Here is an 11,656-nt window from a genome sequence, read left to right as displayed (position 1 = left end):
AGTGTAATTCAAGCATTTTTGAGGGTATGAAAATGTAATTTACTATTGATATTTAAACTGACAATTATTTTGAAACCAATAAAAAGTGCAAATGTGACACTTTTATGAGAAGGTGGCACTTGGGCGACATTGATCTTGGGTGACATTGTGTCTATCTCTCTCTTAATCAACCACTCTCTCATCTAAATAATTTAAATATCTTTCAATTGTTTTTTTCATAATAATATTTAAATTTATTTTTATGCAAAATATTTAAATTGTTGATATACAAATCATTAGTCAATAATCACTCAAAAAAAATCATTAGTCAATATTATTCGTATCAGTATAGTAAATTATTATAACTACAGTATAATATTAAAAAAAATGAGGGGATATATATATATATAATATTAAAAGTTTAATTTCTATGTGCCATTCTATTGCTTAAATTGTTTGACCAAAAAAAAAGTTTAATTTCTATATTATGCCGATATAATATAGAGAAAAATTTAGTTGTTTTTTCAGTTCAAAATTGGCTACCTCACTCAGTCAACTAAGGTAGAATCAAACGCAACTTACGGATGTACTAAGAGACCAAACTCATTTTGACATCTCCACCTACCCAGCTACCTCCACCCCCTTAAAATAATAATAATCCATATAAAAACATCTTATACTATACTCTATTATTCGTGCACACCAACCACTTATTTCTTTCTTATACTATATTATTATAGGCTTAAACACACTTTTCACCCCCTAACTTTGCATAAGTTGTAATTTTGGCCCCCTATTAAAAAAATAGCATTTTTGGCCCCCTTCATCCAAAAACTGCTGAGCAGAGGCCACGTGTCCCAAAAAAGGGGTCATAATTGCAACTTTTTCTAAAGATAAGGGGTCAAAAAGCATATTTCCCTTATGTTAGAGGGTCAAAAGAGCATATTTCCCTAAACATTGGTCACTTTTGCCATTTTTTTAATAGGGGGCCAAAATTGCAACTTATGCAAAGTTAGGGGTGAAAAGTGCGTTTAAGCCTTAGATTAATTAAATAATGGATATTAAGAGTGGCAACTAATCAAGTTCACAAATAAATAAAAGGCCAGTCCAAACCAAAGACCCAAAACAAAACATTTGAAGCACAGAAGAAAAAGAGAGAAAATGGAAAAGAGCAAGGTTCTAGTAGTGGGAGGAACAGGATACATAGGAAGAAGAATAGTGAAGGCAAGTTTAGAACAAGGACATGAAACCTATGTGATTCAAAGGCCAGAGTTGGGACTTCAAATTGAGAAGATTCAAAGGCTTCTTTCATTCAAGAAACAAGGTGCTCATATTGTTGAGGCATCTTTTTCAGATCATAAGAGTCTTGTTGATGCTATCAAGAAGGTTGATGTTGTCATCAGTGCTATATCTGGTGTTCATATTAGGAGTCATAGTATTGGCTTGCAACTTAAACTTGTTGATGCCATCAAAGAAGCTGGTAATATTAAGGTAATTAATTTCTTGGACTTTTTTCCTATCTTAATTTCTTAATCTTTTAGTCTCATTAAAAATTTGTTTGTTTTTAGTCTTTGTAAATATATGATAGTATATATTGTCTTTGTTTGTTGTGTAGTTATGTAAAAAAAATTAATTTCGACATTGATCCTGAACCATATAGACCAAATCGATCACAATCTGTATATAATTCATTTGAGAAAGGAAAATGCTGATCAATTAGCAAGATCCTGAACTATATATTGTCATTAATTATTTTGCAACAAACAATGTCATTCATAGTTATGTGATGTGATGTAATTGATGAGATTAAGATATGAGACTTGAACAAATGTTTATAAGTGAAAGACATTTATATTGGAATTTTTAGTTGTTTAATGTTAAAAATTTGGGTGCCCAATATGTGAATACCGTTGCATATCTAATATCTAATGACCCCATTACATGATTGGTTAGCTTCCTCTTTTTCCAATTTGACATAATTACATACATGGATACTAAAATAATATCATAAAACTCGTTTGTTTTTTCTACACTAGCGTTTCTTGCCTTCGGAATTTGGCCTAGACCCAGCAAGAATGGGACATGCATTGGAGCCAGGAAGGGTAACATTTGATGACAAAATGGCTGTAAGGAAAGCAATAGAAGAAGCTAACATTCCTTTCACTTACATCTCTGCTAACCTCTTTGCTGGATACTTTGCTGGAAGCCTCTCTCAGATGGGTTCTTTTGTGCCTCCTAGAGACAAGGTTCATCTCTTTGGAGATGGAAAACATAAAGGTACCTTTATAAGTTCAAAACTTTTACAAAAAAATAAAAGTTTGTGTGTTCGTATTCGAATTTGTTAAGTAAATACATTTTTATTTTATATCAATAATGATATATTCTTGAACGTGTATATTTGATTGCAGCTATTTTTCTTGATGAATATGATGTTGCAACATATACAATCAAGACAATAGATGATCCTCGAACCTTAAACAAAACATTATACCTTAGACCACAAGAAAACATTCTCTCCCAAGGAGAGCTTATTGGAATTTGGGAGAAACTTATTGGAAAAGAGCTGGAGAAGACATACATTCCTCCTGAGGGCTTCCTTACAACATTGAAAGGTAACACATTCAGTAAATTAATTGCTTTAATTGTATTTGTATAGACAAAGTTATGCACCTTACATGTATTAGGAAAGTAACGTTATTGTTATAAGCAGTTAGTGTAAGTGATTTATGGTTTTATGTGAAATTGATTTGCAGGATTGGAATATAAACTTCAAGTAGCAATTGGACACTTCTATCATATTTTCTATGAGGGTTGTTTGACAAACTTTGAAATAGGGGAAGATGGAGAAGAAGCATCCAAGCTTTACCCTGAGGTGAATTACACACGCATGGATGAGTACCTAAAAATTTATGTGTAAAAATGAAATACTTCCACGTGAGGTAGTGGTTCAAACACAGACATGTTGGTTGGTTAAAATTACCTTACCTTTAAGAGATTTTGTGCTTTTAGTTCAATTGGGAATAAACTGGATATTTCAGATATTAAATGTCAATGTAATTTTTTTTTTGTTTTCAATTTTTCTCAAAATTGCAGACACGCAGTTATAATTTGGAATATAATTTCAAATTTCAAATTTTATGTGGTGTTCTTTACCCATGATCTGACTTTACTTAACTTCCGGCTAGATATCATATTACTAAGCCTTGTTTGAATTACAATGGATATGTCATAATCGCAGTGGATCATCGTGATTCTGACAAACCTATTGTGATACCAAACATACACTAAAACCCCCTTTCCCCGAGAATTGATAGGTTAAGACCAAAAGAAGTAAAATAAAAATAGCTCCCCACTACAAAGAAAAGACTTCTTGGCATGTGTTTGCTTTCACGTTTGAAATGCTCGTGAACATACGTTTCATCACCATGTCAATTTGTAGCTTCCATATTATCACATTCAAAATTCATTTTGATGGGATAAAATGGTTCCTAATCCGTGTTACCAAACAAGCTTTTGGTCAATCTTTCCATGTTAATATATTTTTTTTATCTAGGAATGGTGCATTCAACATATTAAAAGGTTAAAAAAAAAAAGAATTTTATCTTATGAATGGTGCATTCAACACTCAAATTTTAAAAATTGATTTTTTTTTTTTTTTCAACATGACACTAATCACTTATTTTCTTTTGTCCTAACAAATAACAAGTTAGCATGACCCTTTTTATTTTCTACTATTACACCATCAAACATATCAATAACTGGTAACTATACACATTTAACACACTGTAACAACAATTTCGTTCTGACATCTAGTATACTGATTTAAATTACTTTTTCTATGCACGACCTAAGCATGGAATGATGATAATATTAATACTACAATCTAGTAACAACCACATTTCCGGATTGTGCTACAGTATGCTTACCTGAAAATTTGAGAATACACATTCTAGGGAGTTTCTTCCCCTCATGTTTTCTAAAAACACAGGTTCCGGAAGTAGTTCGAAAGGGAAAAAAAAATCTGTTTTCTTCTGAAGTATACTTCGGGCGGTGACTGTGGGTGTGGGAAAAGAAACTCCCTGCATTTTAAATACTAGACTAAACAGCCTTTGAAGCCTTTTCTGAGGGCAGTTTCATCCAAATTCCTTCCAATGAACACAAGCTTATTTATCTTCTTTTCGTTGGGTTGCCATGTTTTTCCTGGGCTGTCATCCAACATGGAATGCACCCCCTGAAAGTAGTAATAAATAGGGTAATAACGTGAGCAAATTCGAATTCAAAAGGTTTGAAATTACAAATAGGCAATAGAATGGAAGAATGACAGTGTTGTAGAAGAGAACCTGAAACACATATCGTTGTTCGGAACCATCCACTGCCAAGACACCTTTCATTCTGTATAGGTCCTCTCCCTTTTCTTCAACCAATCTCTCAAGCCAATCTTCAACCTTAACCACCATTTAATGTGAAAGTAAGGGAGAAACATGATTAGCACTAGCCAGAAAAAAATCACCGATTAACATAATGACCATGCCCAGCAATAATAAAAGGGCAACCCAGTGCACTGAAGCTCCCGCATATGCAGGGTCCGGGAAGGGGTCCCACCGTGAAAGTAAGGGAGAAACATGATTAGCACTAGCCAGAAAAAAATCACTGATTAACATAATGACCATGCCCAGCAATAATAAAAGGGCAACCCGGTGCACTGAAGCTCCCGCATATGCAGGGTCCGGGAAGGGGTCCCACCATTTGGTGTATTGTACGCAGCCTTACCCTGTTTTTACACAAGAGGTTGTTTCCAGGACTTGAACCCGTGACCTTACGGTCACATGACAACAATTTTACCAGTTGCGCCAAGGTTAATGATATAAAATATTTTACACATGCACCTACTCATACAACATACATATTTGTGACTTCATGGAGAAATGAGAATGGATGTCTATTTAAAATACCTGAAAAGTCAATGCACAGTCATTAAACTTTTAATTACTGCTTTACGAGTTATTATGTCAAACAAGATGACTTTATTGGGTTGGAAGTTAAGAAAACAATTTGTATTACTAAAAAACTATGCATTCTTAAAGCCTTGGTTTCTATGACACCAGAACGACACGCATTTGCATTGTATGTAACTTATGTGGATGATTATGCTAAATCAGATGCAGAAAAGAATAAGAACGATTAAAAAACCTGTATTCCACAAGCAAATGCATAGCACCATAATTTATACTACACATTGTTACCATTAACAAAACCATTTAGAAATCCAATAAGAGTGTGGAATTCCTGTTAACTTGGTCATCATGATTGATTGAGGACCAAGGATTAGTTTCTCAATATATAAATCAAAATAGGGTTGATTAGGTGAAAAAAGATGGATAAACAAGAGCAACCAAACAAAGCCATCAACAAAAAACCATCGATGTGAATGTTGAAACATTGTGTCAAATCTTGAAAAGCAATCTTGTGATGTAAGACAATATTTTGTAAATGGTCAGAAGGGAAAAAGTTATGTATACCTCTAAAAAAACAAATTATTGCAATTACCTCATCACGATCAAGAGTTCCCTCCGCAACAATGCTGACACTAGAGACAGCAGAATCATGCACGTGATCATGATGATGCCCTTTGTGTTCTGTAGATACATTCAGAACAACGAAGTCATGCATAATCACAAAAAAATATAAAAAAAATACTCTGGAAACATAGTGTATTAAACTATTAATCAAGTCAAGTCGCACAGAGTTTGTTATTATTTCAAAATTTTAGGCACAGATGTGCTTTTCAACCAAAGAAATCAAATAAAATAAAACATAGGCCTCCGAAAGATTGAGCTGTTAGGAACCAAAGATTCAAACACAACTATAAGAAATAAAGAAAAAAAATTGAGACGAAGCTTCAGTATTATTGATGGAAAATAAGGGATTTACAGAGGAAAATGGTATTGCTACTGACTGCCACAGGATTCAGCCCCTACAGAGTGTGTGCTCTCTATTCTAACAAACTTAGGGATATTCCATGAGACCCAGATTACTGGACTCACTATCCCTTTTATTACAACTGACTTAACAGAAATGATTATCCCCTCCTTCCAGAAGCAGCCAGCTCAGGTGACACTATCACTCCCCTTTAGCTGACTTTGCCCTGCGAGTATAAACCCTCCATATCTTTGGGCCCTTAGTCTCATGATGCATTAACGGCCAATAACTTGTGTACCAGTCCTAACACCTTTTCTCTGTTTGTTTGAAGTTGTGAGTTGTGACACCATCAAGTATGTGCTTCGGACCCAATATCATTTTGGTTTTTGGTTTGATGTGGTGCACCTTTCAATTAAGGCCTCATTTTCTGGAGTGAGCACAGGCCTAATATCATTGCAGTTTGGTTTTTCTCATTGTTGAGAACGTTTCCTTCTGTTAAGTGATTAAGCTTTGAGTAGTTGCTTCTACTAGATGGTTAAATTTTTGTGCATTCGTTTGTTCCCAAATTGGCGTTCTTGATTCTTTGGGAGCGAGTGGTGGTGATGCTAGAAGAAGATTGAAGATTTATCTGAATCATGTACCTCAGACCATTGTCACAGTTGTTACGTTTTATCTTTTCCAGGGTATATTTATAACAAGCTTTAGTAAGCTTCAGCTTGAGGGGGAGTCTTAGGATCAAATTTTATATTATTATTATTATTATTATTATTATCATTATTATTATTATTATTATTATTATTATTATTATTATTATTATTATTATTATTCTGATATTTTTTTAAATGGAAAATGTCAGTATGTTAATTGTTATGTTTGTATTTTCTCCCTTGCCAGGATTCAAATCATGGACCGTTAACCCCTTAGCTCAACCCAGTGAGCTACCGTCCTCCCTTATTATTATTTTGATTTGTTCTTAATTTAGGATCGAGTCTGTGTATCCCTATAAATAGGGATTAATATTGAGTCTTTTGTATCACGCTACTAGTTAGTCATTATCAATAATATTCAGAGCTTTTATTATTCTCTCTTCCTTTTACCTTAAATCTCACAAATTCAACAAGTAGTTATGATTATTAAACGGTAATGTGCATTACAAGACTAGATTTCTATATGGAAGACATCCAGTTCATTCTCTACTGCTCCTACTTTAGTATTTTAAGAAGAGAAGCATCTGGCATAATGCAATGGCAAAATTTATTTTGTCGTGATAAAAGAAATTTAATCAAATCCACATGATCCGTTAACAACAAATTTCTATTTGAACATCATTCACCTCATACTGCAGTCAACTATAACAAGAAAGGTTAATAATAAGTAATTAAGAAAGTGACAACAAGGTTCTAAGGGAGTACCATGTCCACAGTCATCTGGGTGGCTTGCTGTAGAGGGACATTCTCCTTCTACCTCAGCTTCGATTCTGCAATATCAAGTCAGTTTGATTAAAATGAAGATGAATTTGCAGCAAATACAGACGGAAAGGTAACTATGCATTATGATCTGTATGTATAGTAGTACTTTAATAGATGCTAAAAAAGTAAATATACCTCTTACCTCTGAATATCATATCCTCCCACACCAAGAACAAAGTCTATGTCAACAGATCCAAATTTAGCTTGCTTAATTTGTGCCATTCCATTGATATGCTGACAACAATTCCATGAATTAAAAAGAAATATCTTTAAGCATGATTTCTAGGGAAGCATTCATATACAACTCTATAGAAGTTGATATAATAAACAATATACAGGCAATAATCTAATGCATTTCATAAAAAATAATTCAAATTTATCTCACCATCTCCCCAATATACACATGTACATACAGTTATCATGTCATAATAAAACATGAAATAGCTATATCTATGATGACAGATTAACATTTCTTAGATGTTTAATACCTTCTGCCAAAAAACAAGAATTATAATGCAGTCCAAAACAACAGAACTATTATACTCATATTGGAAGATCTACAGGAGAGAACTAATATTAATCACCGTGAAAACAAAGTTTTGGAATACGTAATATGAGCCATAAAACTATTAATCCTTGATCATTGACCAATTGAAAGGCAGTCTTAGAATACGGAAGGGTTTTTTTTTACATTGGTAGTAAAATTCGGAACATAATTTGAGTAAAATTTAATGATGCGATTGGCAACTTGAAAAAGGGATGTGGGGGTTGTAAAAATCGGCCATGCCATTCCACCATTTAAACAATGCTGCATACTTGGGAGGTAAAATTTCCCTTTAGCAAGTCAAGATAGCATCTATGACTTGCTCCATGGAGGTGAATTTTTGCAATCTGCGCTTCTCTGGTAAATTATGTTCTGAATTACACTACTCAGGAAATAACTGATATGGAGTTATTTTGGTCATGGTGAACTCTATGAAATTTGAGTCAAAACTCGTGTGAATTTGTGTCGAAACTCATGAACACATGTTCATTTCATGAACCCGGTTTCATATTTGTACATTTCATCTTTTTTTCAGCATATAATTCTATTACCTTCCTAGTTAGATTAAGAAAAATAATGTCTGCATATCCACAAGTAACTGAAACACACCTTTATTTTCTTGGTCAATATCTTTAACTCAGATTCAGTAACCAAATCTATCTGCAAAAGCAAGTAATAATAATCAAAATCAAAAGCAAGTAATAATAATCAAAATCCACAAGAGAAACAAAGTTAAAGTACACAGAGAAATATCACACAATCTTAAAGCCAGAAGCTTGCCTTGTTCAAAATAATTCGGTCAGCATATGCAACTTGTTCAACTGCCTCATTGACCACAAATCTTGGTTTCACCTCATTCAAATGTTGCATGGCATGCTTGCAGTCAACTAAAGTCACAACCCCATCCAGTTTAACATACTCAGAAACTAGTTCATCGCTGAAAAAAGTTTCAATAACAGGGGCTGGTTTTGCAAGACCTGCAAAACAGTTAAGAATGTAGACATTAAAATAATGTTTTATTCGATTGTTTTAAATATCGGAACAGATAAATTTCAATCATGCAATCCATCATTTAAAAATGCATGAGAAAGACTAAAGCTTCCAAAAAAAGTTGGAGAACCATGAAGGGACACTCCCTAAAGATTTTTAAGCAACACATGATCAGAAATAAAATTGAACCATTTAGAATTAGATAAGGTCAATAATTAAAACCAAGTGTTTTGCAAAAACTTAATTTTATATAAATCCCTTTTCATTGAATAATTTTTTATTTTACTTTTGTTCACCTATGATCGAAGTCCCAAACAAAGTGAATTTCAGGCAAAATATTAGTAACTTCACAATTTGGTCAGTTAGTTTCAACTTGCAAGTAAATATTTACTCTCTGACAACTCAATCCCCCAGTACACAAAGCACAAAATCCTTGAACAACGAGAGAAACTTACAAACCTGTCGTTTCAATAACAATGTGATCAAATTTGTCTCTTTTCTTCCTAACCAACTCCAACAGCATTTTAACTAGATCTCCTCGCACAGTGCAGCATAGGCAGCCATTATTGACCATGATAATGTCTTCACCATTCACAGAAGAATGACTAGCAACCAGTGATCCATCAATATCAACCTCACCAAACTACATACAACAGCCAGATAATATCATAAATTACTGTAAACCCATATTATTAAAAACACATCCTCAAAAACACTCCACACACTCAAATCATTCCCTTGTTTACAATGAACACAATACCTCGAGCAGGGTATCATACACAAGTAACAATTTTTAGCTTAGTCGAGTCAATATCACAGGAAAAAGATACCGATGGTTTGTTTTCATAGGTTGAAGCTTGTCAAAACTCAAAAATATTTTGCTAACATAGTATTATCAACAGACTGTTCCCAATACCAATTCAAAATTTGTTAGTTACTGAAATAAAAGGCTGTCGGTTAAATAAACCTAACCCACAGTTATTGAGTGTAGAACAGATTTGATACCTCATTTTCAATGACAGCTATCCGCTTGCCATGTTGGGATGTGAGAATATGATTCAGAAGAGTGGTCTGCAGTACAGAAAAGTCAATTATAAACCAAAATAAGAGCCTCGCTAAGCAGTACTCTAATACAACTTTTAAAAAAACAACTAAAAATATCCAATAAAAAATATAACATTCGATAAATTTAGAACTTATAGAATTTTTCCGGTCTTGAATATTAGAAAAAATTACTAAATCTACTATAATTACTAGTTAATTTCATTTAATTTTCTTTATACGATCAAAAACGAATTTGATTTCCCAAACTTCCCTCCATTAGAACTTGTTGCATGTAAATAAAATGATTACTGGAAAACAAATTCTAAATTAATTGATGGTATTTAAAGAATGATATCATCAAATAATGTGAAGTTAGTCAACATTTTCTTGTATATTGACGAAGACCATCAATCATAGAAGTTGTGTTGCTTATATTCGAGATTGGAGTCATAAACCTTAAGTTATAAACTATTAGGGCCTTGTTTGGAAACACAAAATTTAATTAAGCACTTATCATACAAGTGCTTCCTACTTATGTATAAGTTATTTTTCTAATAACAAAAAATAAAATAAAGTAGCACCTTTCCGGAGCCGAGAAAACCGGTAATGATTGTAGCTGGAACGCGATTATCAACAGAAGCTTCTTCGCCATGGGTGGTTGGAGCAGAGGAAATGTACCTGAAACTTCCATAATAGAAGTTCTTATTATGGAAATTGGAACGGAGTTGAAGGGATGATGATTGAACAGTTTGGAAAAGGGTTTTGACGGAATTTGCTAGAGTCATGTATCTCTTCATCGTTGGAATGGAATGGAAAAGGGAAGAAAATCAAGAGGGAAATGGTTAAACCCTCGTATAGGGAGGGTTTATGTTTTTATGTTTTAAATAAATAAATAAATAAATGTTTTTTTATATTAAAGAAAAAGAAAAAGAAAAAGTTGAGGTGAGTTCCAAGCGTGGCATCTTTATTTTATTTTTTTAGCAATTCCACGTGTGACCTGTCCGAAGAGAGTTGAGATTCTCTCCATTTAGGTCTCTCTCCATCAAAAATGTAAAAATGTTATTTCATTGATAGCGGAAATTGAACTCACGACCTTACGATTGAATCAACTCCTGAATCTACTTTCAATAACGATAAATATTTTTTTTAATGGTATCTTAAATATATCTGATCTAATTATATTTAAATTTAATAATGATAACAAAATTGTCATTGTTCATATTAAATTTATCAAAAACATATTTTTCATCTCTCATTTTTAATCTTCATTTATTTTCTCGTTGAGAAACATTTATGGATATATGTGATCAAGTTCAATGAAAATATAGAGATTGAATCACAAAGTTTGAGCAAACGGAAGTAAAAAATTAAATGTGAGAAACTATATCATAATTTCATATCTTGTGCCATCGGAGAGTACTTTTAACGCCTACTTGCCCTTTCTGCAATGAAGATGAAACTATTTCTCATTGTCTAATGTTATGTCCACGCTCAGTTGAAATTTGGGCTGATTGTGGGTTTAGTGATGTTCAAGCAATGTGTCACAAGGTTGGTCTAGACAATATTTCAAAGATCCTCGCGACTTTAGTGGATGAAGCGGGTATTTTAGCTCCATTAATAATGTGGAATATTTGGATCTCTCGTAACAATTTTATTTTTGAGAGAACAACTCCTGTGAAGTACCAGATCATAACCTCTATCTTTACTCAGC

The 11,656-nt window shown here is 33.2% G+C and overlaps 2 protein-coding genes across 2 annotated transcripts; one reads left to right on the top strand and one right to left on the bottom strand.

Moving 5' to 3' along the window:
* The first annotated feature begins 1,104 nt into the window (after nt 1–1,104).
* Nucleotides 1,105–3,112, top strand: LOC146900425 (isoflavone reductase homolog). The gene is made up of 4 exons (XM_085738396.1): nt 1,105–1,470; nt 2,016–2,256; nt 2,388–2,591; nt 2,733–3,112. The coding sequence occupies exons 1-4, from the start codon at nt 1,141–1,143 to the stop codon at nt 2,894–2,896; spliced, it is 939 nt and encodes a 312-aa protein (XP_085594522.1). The 5' UTR covers nt 1,105–1,140; the 3' UTR covers nt 2,897–3,112.
* Nucleotides 3,113–3,678: 566 nt separating this feature from the next.
* Nucleotides 3,679–10,789, bottom strand: LOC146900424 (uncharacterized). Its single transcript, XM_085738395.1, has 10 exons — nt 10,527–10,789; nt 9,907–9,972; nt 9,361–9,544; nt 8,692–8,888; nt 8,521–8,571; nt 7,510–7,601; nt 7,311–7,375; nt 5,527–5,615; nt 4,320–4,424; nt 3,679–4,210 (listed from the first exon to the last, which is right to left on the bottom strand). The coding sequence occupies exons 1-10, from the start codon at nt 10,740–10,742 to the stop codon at nt 4,073–4,075; spliced, it is 1,203 nt and encodes a 400-aa protein (XP_085594521.1). The 5' UTR covers nt 10,743–10,789; the 3' UTR covers nt 3,679–4,072.
* Nucleotides 10,790–11,656: the final 867 nt, after the last annotated feature.

Source organism: Medicago sativa, chromosome 8, assembly GCF_051527215.1.
Source record: "Medicago sativa cultivar Bolivia chromosome 8, Bolivia_mono, whole genome shotgun sequence".
Lineage (NCBI taxonomy): Eukaryota > Viridiplantae > Streptophyta > Magnoliopsida > Fabales > Fabaceae > Medicago > Medicago sativa.
The sequence above is the reverse complement of the archived record's forward strand: the minus strand, read 5'-3'. Positions and strand labels throughout refer to the sequence as shown.